The sequence below is a fragment of the Danio aesculapii genome, chromosome 9 (assembly GCF_903798145.1).
Source record: "Danio aesculapii chromosome 9, fDanAes4.1, whole genome shotgun sequence".
In the NCBI taxonomy this organism is placed as follows: domain Eukaryota; kingdom Metazoa; phylum Chordata; class Actinopteri; order Cypriniformes; family Danionidae; genus Danio; species Danio aesculapii.
In genome coordinates, this window is record NC_079443.1 from 48,708,218 (window position 1) to 48,733,929 (window position 25,712).

A 25,712-nucleotide genomic window follows, 5' to 3' on the forward strand; every position below is an offset into this window, starting at 1 on the left:
ATAGAGATAGTGTTACGTGTATATATCCCTGTTGTGTTCCCTGTTATGTGTGTAGTGATATGCCGTCTCACCTCTGGTTGGTATGACTAGTTTGCAGGGCAGTGCCAGTGGAGTGATGGAGTGCTGGTAGACCAGTGCAGACAGGCAGCCTGAACACACAACATCAAAACAAAATTGGGCTCAGATTTACGAGCAGAAATCAGAGGAGGGCATATTTCACATACAGCCCAACTGAAGTGGTCAATCTTTGACGCCCGACATGACAAACCATAAATCCACGTTGCTGTCCAGTTAAAAGCTGGATGACATGTAATACACAAGCTGAACCGCCAGAGTGTTTCTTTATTAAACCTCTGCTGGAAATATTTGACTATATTAGGGAAAACGAGCTCTGGAGGGACTTTGTTTGGGCATGAGAATAAACTACTTGCACCAGGTTGATGCCGGAAAGGAGTCCCGTTATAATCAGCTTCTAAACGTTCCTCCTTCAGCAATCAGATTTTATCAACACTAACAGGAAATGAGGACGCTTTACTTTCTTATGTCATATTAGGGCCATTTTAAAGCAATAACTCACTTCTGGATAGCTACTTGCTTTCATGTTGTTCCAAAAGCCCCATTACTTTCGACATTTGAAAGTGAATGAGAGGCAAACGTTGATCATCTGTTTCCATTGTCAAAAGGTACCAAAAAGCGCACCGTACCATATTATATTCCAAAGGGGACCTAACAAAACAGATTGAGGTCAAGTTTCTTTTATATTCGCACATTCGTTCATTTTTGAACAGTAAGAACTTGTGACGTGCTACTTTAAATGTTTGGTCTGAAATAGCATGTGAGTATGACTTCAAGACAACATTAGCATTATTTAATCCACTCAGAACAATGTTGTACTTTAGTATTTCCAAAGAATACTTTTCTGAAATAACATTTAAAAGACGAAAGTCCAAATGTGCAAACTTTCCTTCAATTAGTGCAGGGCTTTTCTTAGCATTGCTTAGAACTTAATTTAGACAATTTAAAGGCAATTTTCTCAGTATTTAGATTTTTTTTAACCCTCAGATATCAGATTTAGAAATAATACTATCCCGACCAAACACTGACCATTAAAAAAACACAACAAATGTATAGTGCAGGAGTTTTCAAGCTTTCAGGACACGCTTTTGAGAAATAGAGGTCAGTGCACTAAGGGTGCTTTCACACCTAGAAGTTTGATTGGAAAACCGGTGCGTTAGCTTAGTTCATTTGGCCATAAGTGAAAAGTGCAATCACGCTCGAATCTGAGACAAAATAATCAGTCTGAGATTGCCTCAATGGTTGAAATGAACTCTGGAGCGGTTCGTTTGTAGTGAGAAAGCAATGCGAACCAACGAACTAGCAAACCTACAGTAGTCAACATTTGAAGTGGTTTAAACCCTTTCATCAGAGTTTGATTGATTTTATTTGACAATTTTAACAAAAATATACAAACAAGTCCAGTTAGAGCAATTCATACATCATTTCAAAAACTTATTTCTATTGTGGTCCTTGATATTCTTAAAAAAATGCAAATTATAAATGGCCTGCAAACATCATCAGCTCAGCACAACAAAATCCTCAACTTCAACTGTAAAACAAACACTTTTTAATTCCCCTTTCAAAAACCACTCTCAATTTGAATCTCTTAGAATGTTTTGCCCACGATTTTTAAGCAGTAGAGCTAGCACGCAAACAAGAATTTTTACCTGATTCATTCTTAAATCTACATGGATAAATATCCCTGCTACGCGCTCTTGTAGAATGACAATGTGCCTCACTAACTAAAACATAATAATTAAGAACATATTTTGGGACCATTTTCTTTAAAATCTTTTTTAAAATCTATTCTCAACTTTTAAAAAATTACTTTGACTATAATGTTTATTATTCACATGTGTCAGTGAAGGTACTTTCATAACTATTCCACACTGTTTCAAGCAACTGTACAACTTATTTTGGGCCATTTGCAATTTATTTTTCATTTTTTTAGAACTACCGCTGTACCAAAAAGCTGCAGCATAGTCAAAGTATGGCTACACTAATGCACTTGCTAAAATTGTTAAAGTTTGGGTATCTAGGAGCTCTGCCTGTCTTGCTAAAAACTTAATTTTAGAACAAAATTTTGAATGGACTATAACAGCCATCTTTTCACCTGTCAAATTACTATCTAAAGTGCAACCCAAATATTTGAGTTCCTGTTTTGGAGTAATAATTTGATCCCCTACTTTTATCTCTGATCCGACACATTTTCTGAGTTTCGCAGCTGAACCAATTCAGTTTTACCCAAATGTAAGGACAATTTATTAAGGCAAAACCATTCAGAGTTGTCCTAAAACTATTAAACAACAGCCACAATTTTGAAAAAAACATTTTTGATCCACTTCAAATGTTGACTCCTGTATATCACAGTATATTATGGTTATGTAATAGACGTCTATAGCTATAAAAAGGGAGAACGATGAGTAGAGATATTATTCCTGAAGCTGTATAGCTGAACTATTAAAAAAAAACATAATATCATTAACTTTTTGGTTCACTCGACTTCTGATATAGAATCGATATTGAGCAGGGAAAAGAGGTTTGACATTCTGACACAAGATGGTGACAGAGACCGCATAATAAGTCCTTAGGGGAAAAACTCAGCGTAATTTCAAACCACAGCTGATCAAATCATTACAGAGCAGATATAGTGACATTCTAAGTCAACCTCTCTTTTTTGTATGCTGTAGTGCTGTTTTTATACCATTGTAATCTGGTAGTCTTTGCTTTGCTTTGGCTTTTTTGGGGTTAATTATTGTGATCTCCCGATTGCAACAGAGAAATACTGGGAAATCTCTGTAGACTGATGGCAGTTCATGCCGTTCAGCCATATAATTTTAAAATGTCAGCAATCTCACCTGTTTTGTCATCACTTTAGACATTATGCTAGAGAATCATTTAAACAATAGCTCTAAAGTCACGTTGGTGAATTAGCAACGGTTTCATGTGAATGAATGGTGGAAGAATGTAGTTCCTCGTACAAAAAGATTTTTGAGACTCTCAGTTAGGACTGGGCGGTATATCAGGTTCTGGGGATATATCGATATGATTCCCCAATGCGATGCGGTATTATCCAATATCCTTCATATCGATATGGTTTGTTTCCACACAAGCGCATTCTGCACGAAACAGACCACTCCAAGGTAGCACGCAAGCTCTACTTGCACAAATGTGCGCATGTGCAAATGAATGATTCACTCCATGAGTCATACAAAAGATTTGTTCAAGAATGACCTATTACTACATGTAACATGGATAAACACGTAGTGCGGGTGTTGTATCAAAATCTGAGTCCCCAGACAAATCTGACTCCCCCTCGCGTGTACGCACGACACACAGCACCTGCAGCTGTCGCAGTGGTTTATCAGAAACCTTTTATCAATCATTTCTTATGCAACTGACAGCAAGAACGAACATAGAGGTCTTGCCAAATTAACAAGCAGCGCTTTAATGTGTTCAAAAGAATTAAAAACGCTTAATGGGACGAATTCATACCGCATTTCGAAAGTGAAACCACCTCATAGTCACTGATTATAAGTTCAGCATTTATTACATGATGGTCTCTTTACATTTAGGTTATAACACATTTAGCTCTGCGCTCTGGTCTGTTATAATGACTGTTTACATATGCTTAACCAGCATTTCATCACAGTACTCTAAAACTATTTCATTACTTCTCATATCTATAGTCTATTCGTTTCCATCCCCTTATTTAATATTTAGTAATTCAAGTTTAGTCAACACAAAAGAAAAAGTGCAGGACTTTTACATGGAGACTTATCTTTAGATATCTTTGATATGTGCACCATTTATTAATTGTGCACAATACATACATGTAAATGTGTAACTAAAAAACATATACAGCTGATTTAATTGTTGTTTATACATCACACAACTGTGGTATACAGGATTACTTATAACAACACTGTAATTGTGACATAAAATACTGTGCGTTTCATATTTACATTCAATGTGGTTGTTTTACTTTTTGTTGTGTTACTATTTAAGTGTGCTCCTTTTTTGCTCTGACGATGTAGCTGTTTCCCATGGTTCTGTTTACTTTGTCATTTGCACAACAGCACAGTAGAGCGGTGTATAGTGTTAAGCAGGAAAATAACCCTGTACTGTATTTAGTTATCAAAGATTTTGTTTAGAATTTGAAATGTTGTGCAACTTGTAGTTTTAAGCAGGAGAAAAACCTGTACTGTGTTTTATTTATCAAAGATTTTGTGCAGCTGTTATTTTTTGTGCAGCTGTTTATTTGTGAACAGGGAGGGAAACGCCCCTGTTATTATATTTTGCTCAAAAACTGTTTAATAAAGTTTTAATTAAGGCTTTAACTCTCAAGTAACCATTTATGGGAAAATACCGGATATATATCGTATACCGCCATTCCTCCTAAGAATACCGAGATATGATTTTTTGCCAATATCGCCCAGCCCTACTCTCTGTGTTTGATTTTATTTTTTATATAAACAATTATACCATCAAACTGTTGTATAAACGCAATATTACACTCATAGCAGTGCGATATGGCTTTATATGGTCACTGGTGGGACACTCGAGCCAATGCACGCCTCGCCTTCCATCAGTGCCGATATACAGCCATATCGGACTGCTACTTGTGTGATATTGCTCATATATATAATCGATATAGAATCATACCAATATGAAGGAAGTTTACTAGCATGTGACTTGTTTTAACTACTTGGATCGGCTTACTATTAGCTATTTGGCTCCGAACAAAACAACCGATCTATAGGTGTATAAGCACCCCAAAACAACACCAGTGTGAATTTTTGTTCTTGCTTGGACTATGCCTTTAAAAATAAACTTTGTCTTGGCATGACAAGCCTCTATAACGTCCATGGGATCTTTTTCAACTACTCAAAAAGATTGTTAAAACTGTTGTAAAAAGGGTTGTAGATATGGTTACTAAACATCAGATAAATGAAAAGTAGCCCTATAGAGATTATGTTGTAGTTCATAATTTGTTTCCATAAAAAGAAACATAATCATACTAACACAAAGTTTGGAAGGACAAGAGGACGAACTATTGGTGTTGAATTTTTGGGTGAAATGTTTCTGTGAGATCCTGTTCAGTAACACAAGTGTAACTCCTAACAACACACAAATCCTTGCCAATTTTCCCCCACACCTGTTTTCGCTCCCACACATCACATTTGTCTTTGTCTTTTCTGCGTTTCATAATAAACACACCCTTATGCAGTGGTTACCATAACAGAAAGTTAGAGCTCTTACGCAAGCCTGCCCAACCCCTGAATTGTCATGTCTCCTTATTTGATGTGGAACGGGCCATATTGAAGAAGACAGAACTGTCCATTGAAACAGACTGGGCCTCCGTGTAATGTGGTCAGCAGACAGTAAATTACAGAGAGGCCGTCTTTGAGCTGTACTTAATAATCTCAGCTGCTTCCATGCCGTCGTTTTGGACTTACAGATGTTCTACAGCTTTCTGGAAGCTACATGGACAGCTTGATTTAAAGGAGTCACATGTTAACCACACAAGCATTTGTTCTACACGTTTGACAGAATGGGCTTTAACATTAGTGAGCATTCAACAAATCATTCTTATAACAAGTCATGAGAAACAACGAGGATTTGTAGGCAAATATTATGTGAATGAAAGGGAAAACTCATTGAAAGTTGGCCTGTTTTGGTTTTTTAGTAAATATGGTGTGTGTTAAAGGGGTAGTTCAGTCAAAAATGAAAATTCTGTTATCATTTACTCATCTTTTACATACGCTGGCAGTATAAATAGTATTTTATTTCCTTCTATGTACGTTACTGGGTGCCAGCAACTATCATTCTTCAAAATATATTATCTTATGTTAAACAGAAGAAAGAAACTTAAAGGTTTAAAACCACATGAGGGAGAGTAAGATATACATTTAATCCCCTGTAAATGTATATGCACAAAGACATTTAATTTTCAGCAGCCAGCCTCAGTGCTTCCGGTGAACTGTCTTTCCAATTTAAAAACTGCCACATTTAAGGTCTGATTTCTTTAAAAATCAGTGATCTTCACTGCCTGACAGATATACGATATACAGTGGGTGTCAGATCAGACAAGAAGCACTGCATTAAATTACATTTTCAACTGCCATGCCTTTAAAATATGAGTTTATTTTACCCCAGAATTTTCAATGGAGTTTCTGCGCTCGCCTGCTGATCCTGACAGCTCTAGCAGTTACTTAGCCTTTCATCTAGTTTTACGCTTGAACAACTAAATGAATGCTTTAGTTTATTTAATAAGAAACAAGTTTATTACATCATCGATGCTGTAAAAGCGACCTTATGAAATTGAAAATAGTCACATTAAGCTTTCACCAGAGGTTTATCATTGGCTGAAAACACTAGCTGTGCATATAGCCCATTGCATTATAAAATACTTCCTTTGAACCAATCAGTGGTGAAGGAAAGAGTACTGAAAAATCATACTCAAGTAAAAGTACCACTATTGTGTCTAAAAATGTAGTGCAAGTAGAGTAAAAGTATCTGTTGTAAATATTACTCAAATAAGTAAAAAGTATGAGTAAAAAGTAGCCCTTTTAAAAGTACTCAAGAGTAGTGAGTAGTGAGTATTACGCTGTTAAAGCTGATGAGTTTACATGTCATTTGTGGATGTGTGTAAACGTAACATTCTGTAGTGCATTTAGTTATTGCCCGGCAGGCACACAACGTCATAAGATGTTAATATTAGGTTAGAGTTAGGTTGTGATGTCAGGTGACCGAAATTCAATGTCTAGCCAGCGTCTAAGGACAACGTTATTTTGATGTCCAATAATGACGTTGATATTTGGTTGATTTTAGGTTGTGTTCGAAAAATCCACCGTCGAGCCAACATCTTAAACCAAAGTCATTTTAATGTCAAATACTGGCATTTATTCGTCAGATATGGCAAACAAAATCCAACATCTGATAGATGTTATAGTGCTAACGTCCAAACATTATCAAACTGTAACATGATTAGTCGTTGATATTTGGTTGATTTTAGGTTGGACATTGATCTGACGTCAACCTGATTTTCATTTCCAAACAAAATGCAGCGGCCCTATGACATTAGGGTAAAATGTCAATCTGGCATCATGTTGATGTCTCGTGCCTGCTGCGTGTTTAAGGCCATTTCGATCATCATACAGTAAACATCCGGCATCTTCTCATCAGTGTCATGCATCTAAGCCTCTGGGGTCAATTTTTGGGGTCAATATTTTGGACATCTCGGACACTTTTAATGTTTTCAAACAGTTGCAATTATAAACCACCCATGTCTTGAAGTAGTTCATTATGATGCGATTCACCTTCTGTGTGCGATTTGACTGGACAGGAATCACAGGACTGATTTTTCTAATCCCCATAGACAAGAAATAATAAAGTAGTGACTGCAGGTGGAAGTAAAGTAGTGGAGTAAAAGTACTGATACTGCATTAAAAATGTACTCAAGTAAGAGTAAATGTACACATTTTTAAAACTACTAAGTAAATTACAATTCCTGAGAAAAACTACTTAATTACAGCAATCTGAGTATTTGTAATGAGTTACTTTACACCAGTGGAAACAATATTATACCATGTTGTATATGGCGCTTTTTGGGTGGAAGAAAAAGGCTTATAATGCTGCCTTGGAAGTTATTAAACCTTTTTTCATACAAGTCTAAATAACCCTCAAGTGAGCGTAAAATGTTTTTAATTTAAATTTGTCATTTCTATTACTAGTTTTTCATAGGATACTTTAAAATGCACAATAACACAATGCACATTTTGTTTTTGCGTGTGCCTTTTTATGTGCAAATAAGCTTCTGCTCCCCACCCACTTTCCAATGGAGCATTCAATGACAGCAACAAATAAACCATCTTTAAAGTGGACAAACACTGCTTAGTAGGTTTTAGAACAGATTTTTTGTTTAAAATGTAAAAATGAAAAATGTCTGATTTACCAAAGTATGGCTCGTTGGGACAGCCCTTCAGTCTCACACCCTTTGGACTCGTCTCAATAAGAAAATGTCTCACCAACTCGTTAGTGACGTCTCCAGCTGTAATAATAAAGAAGAAAATAAGTTCAAATCTGAAAAATAAAAAACATCAGTATTTGATAGTGATAAGTCTAACATTAGTGTAATGACTATATTTGCTCAATCTTTACATTATATTTACATTTATTCATCTAAATGACTAACAAATGAGAATGAAATAAGCTCTTAGAATCTCCAAAGAGCAGCAATACATACGCTCACTGGCAACTTTATTAGGTACACCTTACAAGTACCGAGTTGGACCCCTCTTTGCCTTCAGAACTCCCTTAATCCTTCATGGCATAGATTTAACATGGTACTGGAAATATTCATCAGAGATTTTGGTCCATATAGACATGATAGCATCACACAGTTGCTGCAGATGTGTCAGCTGCACATCTAAGATGTGAATCTCCCATTCCACCACATCCCAAAGGTGCTCTATTGGATTGGGTTCTGGTGTCTGTGGAGGCCATTTGAGTACAGTGAACTCATTGTCATGTTCAAGAAACCAGTCTGAGATGATTTGTGCTTAATGACAATAGCGTGTTATCCTGCTGGAAGTAGTCATTAGAAGATGGGTTATGCTCTTCGGAACGAGTTTTTGATTATTTGAGTTACTGTTGCCTTTCTAACAGCTTGAACCTGTCTGGCTATTCTCCTCTGCCTCAACAAGGCATTTGCGCCCTCAGAACTGCCGCTCACTGGATATTTTCTTACCTCATTCTTACCTTTTTTTCGGACCATTCTCTGTAAACCCTAGAGATGGTTGTGCGTGAAAATCCCAGTAGATCAGCAGTTTCTGAAATTCTCAGACCAGCCCGTCTGGCACCAACAACCATGCCACATTCAAAGTCACTCTAATCACCTTTCTTTCCCATTCCGATGTTCAGTTTGAACTGCAGAAGATCGTCTTGACCATGTCTACATGTCTAAATGCATTGAGTTGCTGCCATGTGATTGACAGATTTTAAATTTACGTTAACGAGCCGTTGAACAGGTGTACCTAATAAAGTGGCCACTGAGTGTAGCTACTATGACAAGTGTAAGTTTAGTAGTTTATTATTATTTATTTTATTTAATAGCATTGAGTCCTAAATGAACTGTATATACAGTAGGAACGCGTCTGGTACATATAGAGTGGAAATAGGAAAGGATGTGGTTCCTACAGGTGGGAAGATGATGTGTTTATAAGAAAAGGAAAAGAGTGCATCTCTGACAGCAATATTTCATGTTTGCCTGCCTACTATTTTCTTCATTTATTCATTTTCTTTTCGGCTCAGTCCGTTTATTAATCTGGGGTCGCCACAGCGGAATGAACAGCCAACTTATCCAGCATGTTTTACGTAGCGGATGCCCTTCCAGCTGCAACCCATTACTGGGAAACATCCATACAAACTCATTTACACACATACACTATGGTAAATTTTAGCATACCCAATTCTCCTATAGCGCATGTCTTTAGACTTGTGGGGTAAACCGGAGCACCCGGAGGAAATCCAAGCTAACACGGGGAGAACATGCAAACTCCACACAGAAATGCCAACTGACCCAGCCGAGGCTCTAACCAGCAACCTTCTTGCTGTGAGGCGATCGTGCTACCCACTGTGCCACCGCATCGCCTGCCTAATATTTATTTTTCATTTAATTACATTGACAAAGAATTAATTTGGAAGTGGACTGAGAGCCATCTTTTTAAATTAACTGCAATAACAGCACAAGAGTTCATTTTAATCAAACTAAATCTGCCAAGTGCAAATACACCCTAAGAAATCCCTAAATGAGTAATCAATTCTATCTAGTGTGCTTTTATGAAATATCTGGCCACAAAAATGCCATAAATGACTAATCAGAATCAATAGCTCCCAGATTCTGCAATAATATTTAGCCAAATATATGAGTAGGTGTTTTAAAACCTCTGGCTGCATGGGAGCGGAGGCTTTCCACTGTCCTTTGTTTCCTAATGAAACACTGTAAGCATTTGAGTGTGTGTTGTTGGTTTTGTGTGTAGACAGAATGGATTACGATCAGATCTGCAAACTGGAAGAGATTTGGGGAATGCTTTTCTGCATTAGCCGCATGCTGAGAGGAAGCACATGACATACCTTTCTTTGTAGGTTGAGTGGTTGGAGGTGGTGAAGCAACTTTCATGGCCAAGCCGTAGGCTCCTCTGAATGAATGACTGTCCCGAATCACAAAGGCTCCGGGATCTTGATCCTTCAGCATGTTAATCGCTGAGCACAATGAAAAAGCACAATGTTTATTTGTACCAGAATATCCGCTGCTTTGTTTTTCTGATACTAGTAAATATTTCAAACTTAGATGACAGAAATATATATAGTGCTCATCCTATATGAAATACTGGATGCTATACAACATTATATTTGTGCATATATATTAGTTTAGTCAGTACTAAAGCCAGATATGGAGCTAATCTATGAAAATGATTGTAATCTATGATAAATAATGTACAATAACGGTCCAAAAATGAGTACACCCAAATTTATGTTAGAGAAAAATATTAAATAAAAATGTTAAAAAGAGGGAAAATCAAGAGAAAATGTATAAAATTTAGTTTCAAATTAGTTTAATATGTAAAACATTTTTCCAAGAAAAATGTCCAAATGATATTTTTGTTTGTGCTCCTCCACTACTCAACTGTGCGGGTGGAGGATTTGTTTCGCTCTGAGGAAAATAAGGATTTAATGAACGCTTCACTGTGATTGTATCACAAACCTCTGTCTTATATTTGCTATATTTTTTTAATAGGTCATTATTTTAAAGATTATGTCTTGAGCATCTGATTTTTCCTTGCTGCTGCTTATGTGCTTTCATTTTCTCCAGCTCACTCATGGCAAGTACAGGCGAGGAAGTGTTAATAAAAAACCCATGGCAGGAAAATATACATTTAGATTTCAAAGAAAAGATCTTGCTATTAAAGAGGAATCATACCGTGACAAGTCAAGATTTTATAAAGAAACAAAAATTGCATAATCTAACTTAGTTACTTTCATAACTGACAATAAAAATTGTGTGATCTGACCGGGGCCTAGGGATTAAGGTTTTAACAGTATTACTACTTTTATCGAGACCACCTATCGGTTCGGTACTTTAACGGTTCTCTTATCGGTATATTTTGTAGTGTTTTTTCATAAAAAAACAAATTGAACAGAATTAAAAACACTTTGTTTTATAATTACGTTTTTAATGTAAAGCAAAACGAAACCAATAGTTGTAAAACAAATTGTTATATATAACAATTGTATAGTTGTAAAAGAATGTACAATGTTTTGAAGGAAAATGACTCAGATTTTAACCATTCTTCTGGAGAAAAATCAACATGTCTGCCTTTTCAGGCAGAAATTTTCTTGGTTTATTGTGCTGCCTGCAGTTGAAAATACCCTCTTTGAGTTGCAAATGGCAGTTAAATGAGATAATGTTTATGATTTTTCATCAACGCATTCACATAAATGAGTTAATGGTGTTTTTACTACAGTTTTGGAGCATCTTGCCATGTTAAAATAAGCAGTTTTTTAAAATAATTTCTTAATGAGCATAGTTTATTATTAGGCTATTTATAGGATATATTTGTGAATACAGCTGATATAAAAGCATTTATAATGTTTAAGATTTATTTAGGCTACTGCAAAAATAAACGCTGTTTTCATTGTAACCGAATGTGTGTGTTTATTTAACTATTAATATTATACTAATTTATGTGAGTGACTGCTGGCATAACGATGTGGATGATGTATCGTTACCGTTAGTAGCTAGGCAGTCAAAAACTTTTCATTACTTTTCATTGCAGTTAATGCACTTTTGAAAGATACTTTCACTTAGCCAGATTGCTTGCGTTTCCGCCTATACAAGAAAATAAACAACTTATACAACTTGTTGTGTCTGTTGCAACGGGCATCGTCGCAGTCTGCTCGTGAAATACAACCCATTTGGTTCATTCCACAAGCTCACAAGCTGTGTGTGCGCGAGACTGTGTCGCAAGCTGTGTGTGTGCGCTGAGCGTGAGCCTCTGCTGAATGTGCGTGCACAGCCAAGCACTGTGAAGGCTTTTATACTCGACGCGCTCGCAGGAACATGAGCATTTCTCATGTGAGATTGCCAACTGTGCAGACGAATATCAAATACCGCAAATTAAAAAATTTGGTCAGTTAAATTATGCTACTGTAAGTAATGTTTTTTCAACAATAATTCTCCAGTACCTATAGCAGAACCGTTAACGTCAGAGTTTATCGATCCTTTAGTCGTTTAAAATGTAGCACCGATACTGATAAAGTAGCGAGTTTCAGTACCCATCCCTACCGGGGCTTTACAGTTTAAATGCACTTTACAATATCATTTTTTTTGTAAATAAAAAATAGTATGGTAAGCACTTTGACAAAAATGAAGGAAGTATTTTTGTTGCATCAAAAAGTGTGGTAATGATAACCATCCAACAAGTTAATTCAGCACAAATTAGTGCTTAAAATGTTACCAAAATGCAATATTTGAACCTCAGATAACTGCAAATAGGTCCACTTTTCGAGAAAAAAGAACCCCCCCTTTTAATTGACTGGCTACGGGCCTGTAACATCCATTAATTTATTCAATGATGAACTGTGTTTGTTTATATTTTTACATTATAATTTACAACTTGGAGATGTGAGCAAATTGCAAACAAATTGCTACAAATTACCCCCCAGTTTTACACACAGAGATAAGGAGTAAGCAAAGAAAAAAGAGGTTTATTTTTATCGTTAAGACAAGCTAATGAAACAACGATGTTTGCTGTATTTAACTAAGCACATGTGTCGAGTGCAGTGTGATGTCACTGCATGTGCTTGCGTTTAAAAAGAGGTCTCCAACGCAGATGATCTAATCCAATAAGAGCACAGAGGAGAACCAGATGTGCAGACAAGCAGCGATTGACCTCATATATGGTGGCAGGAGACATATTTGACTCTTTATGGGAGTTATGAGCCTCCATTTGGGGGTCTAAATATAGGTAAATTAACCCTGGGACACATATATATTGCACAGCGCCCTTACCTTGGTCTCGAGAGATATCTGGTTTATACCAGAATTTGGACGTGTCCTGGACAAACTTCACGTTCATTCTGGTTTCTGGACTTCCATCTGGGAAATGAAAAATGCATTTTATTTAGCGGTCCATCAGCTGTAATGTGGGATTAGTTTAGGATGTCTATGCTACTTAATGACTCTTTAAAAACTCAACAGACATGCAAGCAACTGTTCAGGATCATCCATATTAGGGTTATCATCACTCTTTTTAAATGATAATATACATATACACATCTACACACACACACACACATATATATATATATATATATATATATATATATATATATATATATATATATATATATATATATATATATATATGTATATGTGTGTATATATATATGTATGTATATATATATATATATATATATATATATATATATATATATATATATATATATATGTATATGTGTGTATATATATATGTATGTATATATATATATATATATATATATATATATATATATGTATGTATATATATATGTATGTATATATATATATATATGTATATATATATATATATATATATATATATATATATATGTATATATATATATGTATGTATATATATAGTATGTATATATATATATATATATATATATATATTATATATATATATGTATGTATATATATATATATGTATGTATATATATATATATGTATGTATATATATATATGTATGTATATATATATATATATATATATATATATATATATATATGTATATATATATATATATATATATATATATATATATATATATATGTATATATGTATATATATATATATATATATATATATATATATATGTATATATGTATATATATATATATATATATATATATATATATATATATGTATATATATATATATATATATATATATATATATATATATACATATATACATATATATATATATATATATATATATATATACATATATACATATATATATATATATATATATATATATATGTATATATATATATATATATATATATATATGTATATATGTATATATATATATATATATATATATATATATATATATATGTATATATATATATATATATATATATATATGTATATATATATATATATATATATATATATATATATATATATATATATATATATATATGTATATATGTATATATATATATATATATATATATATATATATATATATATATATATATATATATATATGTATGTATATATATATATATATATATATATATATATATATATATATATATATATATATATATATATATATATATATATATATGTATGTATGTATGTATGTATGTATGTATGTATGTATGTATATTTTAACATCTAGTCTTATTTTCTTTAGGATAAACCTGAAAATTAAAAAAAATAAAAATAAATGAAAAACAAAACATGAAATTAATTCAATGAAAAAAACATGTGCAGTAAATACAATTGAGGCTATTTCCACATTATCGCAGAAAACGTGTCATCGTGCATTATGAATCACGACTCAGCAGAAAATCGCCTCTGTTTGTGCAAGTTCATTGTCTGTAATCTACTCTACTACTAAATACGTTTTTCACTTTTGGTGTGAATCAGGTATTAGACTTACCACACATGTTGAGTTTGGAGAAATCGGGGAGCGTGTGGAAGAAATGAACACTCGGAGTGCTGCCACCACTTGACACCGGCGAGGACATCTTCCCATTGAGCGTCCCGTAGGACAGGCCACCATTGGTGCGGTCACTGCTGGACATGCGTCTCTTTTCAGGCAGCTGAGGCTGGAGTGCAGGACTCCCCTGTCTGAATCCCACTCCCTCTATGTATCCTGCTGGAGACACTGGGAATGAAGGCGTAGATGGCGGCTGGTATCCTGAAGAGCTGCTTTGGCGTGACAGAGCTCCATGTCGCTCTTCTGGAGTGGTGTAACCGCTGTACATCGGGTGCCTGTCCAGGCTGGGGCTACCCTGTGTTAGGGAAGGGTGGCGTCCTAGAATGGGACTACCCTGACTGGGATGAGTAAGTGAGGACTGTCTGCTTAGGACGGGGCTGCCTTGGTTGGGTTGAGTAATGGACGGCTGTCTACTCAACACTGGACTGCTTTGGTTTGGTTGATTCAGGGATGCCTGTCGGTTGAGGACTGGACTGCTCTGGACAGCTTGTCCCATTGGCTGCCTGCTGAGAATTGGACTACTCTGAATCCCCTGGGTGACAGGATACTGTCTGGTCAGAATGGGACTGCTCTGCGTACCCTGGGACACCATGGTGTGTCTTCCTTGCACTGGGCTACCAGCAATTCCAGGCAAATGCCCATTAGCTGGAGTCTGTTGTCGCCCAAGTATAGGACCTTCCTGATTTGCTAATCTGTGTTGGAAGTTGGGAACGGATGTCATGTCAGAAAGGATGGTGTGGTGTCTTGTCCCAGGACTTCCAGAGAGTGGCTGGATGGTGGTGATGGTATTATTTTGCATGGCCTCTGCTGGAGAGGGGCTGATGTAGCTACCCAACATGGAGGTTGGGTAGGGGGGTGGTGGTGGTTGGTATGGGATTTCGGAGGGCTGGAAATGGAAGATGTCGACAGCAGCCTGGGATAAAGAATTCATCCCCACCCCACTGTCAGCCAATGTGCTTTCGCTGAAAAAACAGAAACAAATAAATAAAATAATTCTGATATATATATACAGTTGAAGTTAGAATTATTTCAGTAGAGGCATTTGAGTCATACCTGTCAACCCTCCCATTTTTCCTGGGATTCTCCAGTATTTTACGGTTATTTTACAGTTAGAGTATTTTACATCCTGTAAAGGTATTTTCCCGTATTTCTCCCATTTTTTAGTCTTTCTCTGAAGGGTGCCAATAAACATTAAAGAGCCGATCCTCCCTATACGCAACCCATACCGCCGAACCACCAGGGGCCGCCCCTTGCTCTTAAATGAGAGTCTTTTTTGTGCTTTCGTTTTATTTAGGCATGAATACACATTGAAATAAATATTAAAACGGTGGGATTCCCTTCCTTTCCATTACAGGTGCCGTCTCCCCTTCATATGCAATTCTCAAAACAGTCATATAGCGGTGCGTGACTGTCAGCTGATGCACTTCATAGTGATAAATAGAGGCTGTTTCCCATATGGATTCCGTACATGCGATCTGAAATGAAACGGAGCGAAAGTCTGGGTTTTGGGAGCATGTTTGAACAGACATATACAAATAATTAATAACAATAACATCTAAAGATGTCGATCTTTGTGGGGTTCTTTTCAAATACAACTAATTTTGTACTAAATGAGCATAAACAGTGGCAACGCAGTGGTGCAGTAGGTAGTGCTGTCGCCTCACAGCAAGAAGGTCGGTTCAGTTGGCGTTTCTGTGTGGAGTTTGCATGTTCTCCCTCCGTTCGTGTGGGTTTCCTCCGGGTGCTCCGGTTTTCCCAACAGTCCAAAGACATGCAGTACAGGTGAATTGGGTATGCTAAATTGTCCGTAGTGTATGAGTGTGAATGGGTGTGTAGGGATGTTTCCCAGAGATGGGTTGTGGCTGGAAGGGCATCCACTGCGCGAAACATGTGCTGGTTAAGTTGGCAGTTCATTCTGCTGTGGCGACCCCAGATTAATAAAGGGGCTAGGCCGAAAAGAAAATGAATGAATGAATGAGCATAAACAGGAAAGCAATCGAACGCTTTCATTATAACGTTAGATGTGTGCATTTTTAAAGGGACACCTCTGTTATTTAATGTAATCAAATGAAAAATCCAAATAAATGAGATTCATCCGTTGCTCTTTAATCAGAATGTGTTATATAGTGAAGAAAAGATGAATCAGATTTGATAACTTGATTCCATATCTTTATAAAAGCTCTTAATTTGAACAAGCTGAACTGTTTGCTAATGTATTTGCTGCTAATGTTTACTATTTTTTGTAAATAATAATAATAAAACATATTACTGTTAGCTACTATCTAAAAAGTGTTTTTTTTTTATTTTTTATTATGAGACCAAGGTTAAATCTATACACTAAAGCGTTGAAGATTGGCATTCATTTAATGTTACATTTATTTTAGGTTAATACTGTAATAACACTGCAACGTATGATCTCCCGTTTTTTAGTCTTTCTCTGAAGGGTGACAATAAACATTAAAGAGCCAATCCTACCTATACGCAACCCATACCGCCGAACCACCAGGGGCCGCCCCTCGCTCTTAAATGAGAGTCTGTTTTGTGCTTTCGTTTTATTTAGGCATGAATACACTTTGAAATAAATATAAAAACGGCAGGATTTCCTTCCTTTCCATTACAGGTGCCGTCTCCCTTTCATATGCAATTCTCAAAACAGTCATATAGCGGTGCGTGACTGTCAGCTGATGCACTTCATAGTGATAAATAGAGGCTGTTTCCCATATGGATTCCGTACATGCGATCTGAAATAAAACGGAGCGAAAGTCTGGGTTTTGGGAGCGTGTTTGAACAGACATATACAAATAATTAATAACAATAACATCTAAAGATGTCGATCTTGGTGGGGTTCTTTTCAAATACAACTAATTTTGTACTAAATGAGCATAAACAGTGGCAACGCAGTGGCGCAGTAGGTAGTGCTGTCGCCTCACAGCAAGAAGGTCGGTTCAGTTGGCGTTTCTGTGTGGAGTTTGCATGTTCTCCCTGCGTTCGTGTGGGTTTCCTCTGGGTGCTCGGGACATGCAGTACAGGTGAATTGGGTAGGCTAAATTTTCCGTAGTGTATCAGTGTGAATGGGTATGTAGGGTTGTTTCCCAGAGATGGGTTGTGGCTGGAAGGGCATCCACTGCGTGAAACATGTGCTGGATATGTTGGCAGTTCATTCTGCTGTGGTGACCCCAGATTAATAAAGGGACTAGGCCGAAAAGAAAATGAATGAATGAATGAGCATAAACAGGAAAGCAATCGAACGCTTTCATTATAACGTTAGATGTGTGCATTTTTAAAGGGACACCTCTGTTATTTAATGTAATCAAATGAAAAATCCAAATAAATGAGATTCATCCGTTGCTCTTTAATCAGAATGTGTTATACAGTGAAGAAAAGATTAATGAGATTTGATAACTTGATTCCATATCTTTATAATAGCTCTTAATTTGAATAAGCTGAACTGTTTGCTCATGTATTTGCTGCTAATGTTTACTATTTTTTGTAAATAATAATAATAAAACATATTACTGTTAGCTACAATCTAAAAAGCGTTTTTTTTTTGTTTTGTTTTTTATTAGACCAAGCTTAAATCTATACACCAAAGCGTTGAAGATTGTCATTCATTTAATGTTAAATTTATTTTAGGTTAATACTGTGATAACACTGCAACATATGATCTCCCGTTTTTTAGTCTTTCTCTGAAGGATGGCAATAAACATTAAAGAGCTGATCCTCCCTATACGCAACCCATACCGCCGAACCACCAGGGGCTGCCCCTCGCTCTTAAATGAGAGTCTGTTTTGTGCTTTCGTTTTATTTAGGCATGAAAACACTTTGAAATAAATATAAAAACCGCGGGATTCCCTTCCTTTCCTTTACAGGTGCCGTCTCCCTTTCATATGCAATTCTCAAAACAGTCATATAGCGGTGCGTGACAGTCAGATGACGCGCTCCATAGTGATAAATAGAAGCTGTTTCTCAAACGGATTCTGTACATGTGCTTGGAAGCAGAGCGAAAGTCTGGGTTTTGGGTGCGTGTTTGAACAGACAAATACACATAATTAATAACAATAACATCTAAAGATGTCGATCTTGGTGGGGGTTTTTTTCAAATACAACTAACTTTGCTTTCCTAACTGTTTATGCTCATGCAGGACAATCGAACGCTTTCATTATAACGTTAGATGTGTGCATTTTTAAAGGGACACCCTTTGTTATTTAATGTAATCAAATGAAAAATCCAAATAAATGAGATTCATTCGTTGCTCTTTATTTAGAATGTGTAAGTTATACAGTGAAGAAATGATTAATGAGATTTGATAACTTGATTCTATTTCTGTATAATAGCTCTTTGAATAAGCTGAACTGTTTGCTAATTTATTTGCTGCTAATGTTTACTATTTATTTTTTATTTTGTAAATAATAAAGCATATTACTGACCGTTTAACTGTTTATTTGTTACAATGAAACAGCTCCTGAAGAACAGATTTAGTAATTTGGGGATTTTTTGTGGGGTTGGGGGGTTAAACCCTTATTATAGTGGGCATATCCCTTTTTTCCACATACCAATGTTGACAGATATGATTTGGGGCAGTTCAGAAATAGTGTTACAGAGAAAAAAAAACACTGGAGTGACACTTACACTGGATCTGGGTTCTGAATTGGGCTGCTAGAGGAAAGTGGAGCATTGTACGCATGGGACGGTCCAGCAGGACGAGTTACGCTGTCACTGTCATACGTTGGAGATGCAGGTACTGCTGCTGCCTTCGCCACAGACTCCACATAACTACGAGGCTCTGAAAAAAAAAAAAGATAAGGAGAAAAATAGCTGTGAGCACCAAAGTCAAAAAAAAAAATAGATTGGCGAGAACATCTAAAACATGACCTGATGATTTAATGTGCTTGAAATGAACACTGATAAAAATGAGCAGCTTATGATGCTCTATATTAATGTTTGAGGGAGTAAACATGGAATATGGACCAATGGAAAACATTCCTTTATACAAATATACATTTTAAAGGGATAGTTCACCTAAAAATGAACATTTTGTCATCATTTACTAACCCTCTACCTGTTTCAAACCTTTACACTGCAAACAATTCTTGACCTACTTAGATGTTTTATCTTGTTTCTAGTCTGAATATCTAAATATTGCTAAATCAAGTGGAATTTTCTAGACAAGCAAAACTTATTGTCTTGATTTAAGAAATATGGCAAAATTAAGTGAGTTTTTAAAACAAGCAAAATAATCTGCCAATGTGGCAAGAAAAATAATCTTGTTTTAAAGGGTGCTTAGGTTAGCCCTTTTTCCAGATTTAATATAAGTCTTTTGTGTCTCCAGAATGTGTCTGTAAAGTTTCAGCTCAAAACACCCATCAGATTTTTTATTATAGCTTTTATTAGTTTCTTTTTATACCTTTTTTAATCAGGTGGCGGTTTTGTTGTACTGCACCTTTAAGGCTAGTCCTTCCTGCCCACCGTTTCTACATGCCTTTCTGCGTGCCTTAATCTCCTCCCTCGGCTGCGTCAGACAACAGACAGACATAAAGGAAGCAGATCTCACGTATAGCGTTTGTGAGAAATACTACAGTAAGAACTTTACCAATGAGTATGTGATGCATTTGTTGTTGATTTGCAACGATGAGTCACACACAATGTTGTTACAAAGTTCACGAGCACACACACAGATACACATACACAGCGCAGACACGCACGCGCACACACACAGACAACACACTCGTTTTTCCAATTGGTCCACCATTTTTATGTTGTTGAATTGAAAAATAAAAAATAAATAAAAGGACTGGGTGTGTTTATATCACCCTAATATGATGGTCTATACACTATACCTACACACATGTCTGTCCAAACAGCTTGAAAGTAGATTTTTCACCATAGGTGCCCTTTAAGTCGAAAACAAGATAATTTTTCTTACTCTATTGGCAGATTATTTTGCTTGTTTTAAGGAAAACTCACTCAATTTGGGCACATAATTTCTGAAAATAAGACAATATTTTTTATTTGTCTAGAAAATTCTTCTTGATTTAAGAGTTTTTAGATATTTGGACTAGAAACAAGACAAAAGCTCTAGATAAGAAAAGCATTTTTGCAGTGTATGAGTTTCTTTCTTCTGTTAAGCTTTAAAATATTTCAACGAAAGCTGGAAACCTGTCACCATTGACTTCCATAATATTAGTTTTTTTTACTATGGAAGTCCGTGCTCACAAGTTTTCAACATACCTCAAAATATCTTCTTTTGTGTTTAACAGAAACAGTTTATAACCACTTGAGGGAGAGTAAATAGTTAGAAAATTGTCATTTTGGTATGAACCATCCCATAGAGAGACTAGATCTCAACCTAAATTTCGAAGAGGAAATTTCACTTAAGTCAAAGATGGATTGTAGTTTATCTTGTTTGACCAACAGGATAAAATATGTACAAAAATATGGAGAAGATGTGAAAGATGACAAAACGTTGTTTAGATGTAGTCTAAATCTGGTACATTCTTACCTTCCTCATCCTCACTCTCTGTTTATCCGACAGCAGAAAAAAAAATCATAACACAAAGAAATTGTAGAAGTTCAAGGAAATGGGACGACTTTATACTGACATTTCATCTACATAATTGTCATAATTTAATTAAACCAAACTATTTATTTTTTATCATAAACATACTGTAAGTGAAGAATCTCTGATTGATTTCTATACTATGATATTGGATTATTTGTATAATAATATGAAGATTAATATATTGTGTTAATTTACTGCACATCATCTATTAACACTTTCATAAATTATAAATTATATCAGTTATTATAAATACTTTTTTTTTGTATTTGTGTATTTTGTGTTTATGACCTCAACAAAACATCAAAATAGGGCCAAATCTTATATAATCGTATATATATATATATATATATATATATATATATATATATATATATATATATATATATATATATATATATATATATATATACACACACGCATACATACATACATACACACTAACCGGACACTTTATTAGGTACACCTTACAAGTACCAGGTTGGACCCCGTTTTGTCTCCAGAACTGCCATAATCCTTCGTGGCATAGATTCAACAAGGTACTGGAAATATTCCTCATAGATTTTGCTGCATATTGACATGATAGCATCACACAGTTGCTGCAGATTTGTCGGCTGCACATCCATGATGTGAATCTCCCATTCCACCACATCCCAAAGGTGCTCTATTGGATTTGGATCTGGTGACTGTGGAGGCCATTTGAGTACAGTAAACTCATTGTCATGCTCAAGAAACCAGTCTGAGATGATTCGCATTTTATTACATGGTGCGTTATCCTGCTGGAAGTAGCCATCAGAAGATGGGTGTGGTACTCAAATAGTTTGTGGCTTTGACATGATGCTCAATTGGTACTGATGGGCCCAATGTGTGCCAAGAAAATATCCCCAACACCATTACACCACCACCACCACCACCAGCAGCCTGAACCGTTGATACAACGCGGGATGGATCCATGCTTTCATGTTGTTGATGCCAAATTCTGACCCTCCCATCTAAACGTTGCAGCAGATATTGAGACTCATCAGACCAGGCAAGGTTTTCCCCAATCTTCTATTGTCCCATTTTGGTGAGCTTGTGCGAATTGTAGCCTCAGTTTCCTGTTCTTAGTTGACAAGAGTGGCACCCTGTGTGGTCTTCTGCTGTTGTGCCCAGTAGATTAGTTAACAGTTTTTGAAATACTCAGACCAGCCCGTCTGGCACCAGCAACCATGCCATGTTCAGTTTACCGTTCGTCCCCATTCTGATGCTCAGTTTGAACTGCAGCAGATCATCTTGACCATGTCTACATGCCTAAATGCATTTGCTGCCATGTGATTGGCTGTCAAGAAATATATGTTAACGAGCCGTTGGACAGGTGTACCTAATAAAGTGGCCGGTGAGTGTAAATGAAAAATGAAAAAAAAAATTAAACTATGTAAACAGCAAACTTAAAACAACAGTTTATGAATACTTATTCAGCTTTAGATAACCATATTAAAGAATTTAATTATTTGATTGTTGAATGTTTTCTTTTATTATTTTGACAAGTAGAAATACATTCATTCATTCATTTTCTTTTCGGCTTAGTCCCTCTATTAATCTGGGGTCGCCACAGCAGAATGAACCGCCAACTTATCCAGCATATGTTTTACGCAGCCGATGCCCTTCCAGCTGCAACCCATCACTGGGAAACATCCATACACACTCATACACACATACACTACGGACAATTTAGCTTACCCAATTCACCTATACCACGTCTTTAGACTTGTGGGGGAAACAGGACCACGCGGAGGAAACCCGCGCGAACACGGGGAGAACATGCTAACTCCACACAGAAATGCCAACTGACCCAGCCAAGGCTCAAACCAGTGACCTTCTTGCTAACGTGCTATCCACTGCGCTACCATGCAGCCCAAGTAGAAATACATTCAAAACCAAAAAAAAACTTGTATGTTTCACCTCCTTTTGTAGTTTTTGGAAGAAAATAAATGAAAACAACATGATATGCAAAAACCGCAATACTTTTAATAAAGCAAAAACCAGGAAATGCAACCAACACAAACAGTCTAATCTTCATTCGCATTTTTGGCAGCTCCAAATACCAGCCGGTGCTGTTTAAACTGCTCAAATCGACATCCCTTATCTTCAATAAGCACATGACATCATTTAAACTAACTATAGTAGGACAAAGTGGCCCCTGTGACACATCATCTCGTAATAATGTTAGTGTGTGCACCGTATGTATGTATGGCTCTTGTGTTTTAGCAGGCCTCAAATTAACTCCCTGAGGAACGACGCTAAAATCAGCCCTGCATGAGAACTTGCTCCAATCTAGAGTTTCTGCAGATCACCGTAGGATCCCGTTACTTCTCAGCCTACAGAAAAACGACATGTTTTACGCCTGCTGGCCTCTGAGAGTCAAACTCACCGAACATGCCGAGGTAAAGATCAGGTCATATATCACCCCAAATATCAAAGAAACTCAACGAAGAAAATGTGATGTCATGAGCAGTTTTTAGCAAAAGAAAATAATTCATCAACTTTTTTATCAGGTGAATGTTTTCTCAGTTTGCTATTGTGTATGTTTTGGACAAAGTGTATGTTTACATCTCAATTTAAAAAAAAAGACAAATAGTGCACATGAAATTAGTTAAATTACTGGACAAAAGTGGCGTGTTCTCTAGCTAATAATACTAATACTGCTACTACTACTACTACTACTACTAATAATAATAATAATAACAACAACAACAACAAAACACATAATTAATTCCTAATAATAATGACCTTAACTGTTCGTAATTATTTTGTAAAATATATGTAATTTTATGCCAGTCAAACTAAAAGGAACAAGATGATCTCCTGAAGAAAATTTTGATAGGAAATACTTTAAAATAAAAAATAAATAAATAAAATAAAATAATAAAACACATTTCTTAATTTTACTGACCTTAACTGTTTATAGAATAAAATAATAACAATAATAATAATAACACATTTCTTAATTTTACTGACCTTAACTGTTTATAGAATAAAATAATAACAATAATAAAACACATTTCTTAATTTTACTGACCTTAACTGTTTATAGATTAAAATAATAATAATAATAATAATAATAAAACACATTTCTTAATTTTACTGATGTTAACTGTTTTTAGAGTAAAATATTAATAATAATAATATAAATAATAATAATAATAAAACACATTTCTTAATTTTACTGTTAACTGTTTTTAGAGTAAAATATTAATAATAATAATATAAATAATAATAAAAAACACATTTCTTAATATTATTGATGTTAACTGTTTTTAGAGTAAAATATTAATAATAATAATATAAATAATAATAATAATAAAACACATTTCTTAATTTTACTGTTAACTGTTTTTAGAGTAAAATATTAATAATAATAATATAAATAATAATAATAATAAAAAACACATTTCTTAATATTATTGATGTTAACTGTTTTTAGAGTAAAATATTAATAATAATAATATAAATAATAATAATAATAAAAAACACATTTCTTAATATTATTGATGTTAACTGTTTTTAGAGTAAAATATTAATAATAATAATATAAATAATAATAATAAAACACATTTCTTAATTTTACTGACCTTAACTGTTTATAGAATAAAATAATAACAATAATAATAATAATAATAATAACACATTTCTTAATTTTACTGACCTTAACTGTTTATAGAATAAAATAATAATAATAATAAAACACATTTCTTAATTTTACTGACCTTAACTGTTTATAGAATAAAATAATAATAATAATAATAATAATAAAACACATTTCTTAATTTTACTGATGTTAACTGTTTTTAGAGTAAAATATTAATAATAATAATATAAATAATAATAATAATAAAAAACACATTTCTTAATATTATTGATGTTAACTGTTTTTAGAGTAAAATATTAATAATAATAATAATATAAATAATAATAATAATAATAAAACACATTTCTTAATATTATTGATGTAACTGTTTTTATTTATTTTGTAAATAAATAAATATTTTTTTCTGTTCATCATATATTCATTCATTTTCTTTTCAGCTTAGTCCCTTTATTAATCTGGGGTCGCCACAGCGGAATAAACCGGCAACTTATTTTTTCACAATATTATCATAGGCGACACAGTGACTCAGTGGTTACCACTGTTGCCTCAAAGCAAGAAGGTTGCTGTTTCAAGTCCCGGCTGGATCAGTTGGCATTTCTCTGTGGAGTTTGCATGTGGGTTCCCTCTGGGTGCTCCTGTTTCCCCACACAGTCCAAAGACGTGCTATAGGTGAATTGAATAAACTAAA

General features: G+C 34.9%; 1 protein-coding gene across 9 annotated transcripts in view; it reads right to left on the reverse strand.

Annotated features, from left to right (window-relative positions):
- Window positions 1-25,712, reverse strand: part of tns1b (tensin 1b) — a 549,979-nt gene that overhangs the window by 18,185 nt on the left and 506,082 nt on the right. For all 9 annotated transcript variants that reach the window (XM_056465912.1, XM_056465911.1, XM_056465908.1 and 6 more), the window contains 6 exons: window positions 19,470-19,623; window positions 14,780-15,801; window positions 13,133-13,219; window positions 10,195-10,323; window positions 8,015-8,110; window positions 72-149 (listed from right to left, as the gene is read on the reverse strand). In XM_056465912.1, the coding sequence (XP_056321887.1) occupies window positions 72-149; window positions 8,015-8,110; window positions 10,195-10,323; window positions 13,133-13,219; window positions 14,780-15,801; window positions 19,470-19,623 (1,566 nt within the window). The remainder of the gene's footprint in view (window positions 1-71; window positions 150-8,014; window positions 8,111-10,194; window positions 10,324-13,132; window positions 13,220-14,779; window positions 15,802-19,469; window positions 19,624-25,712) is intronic.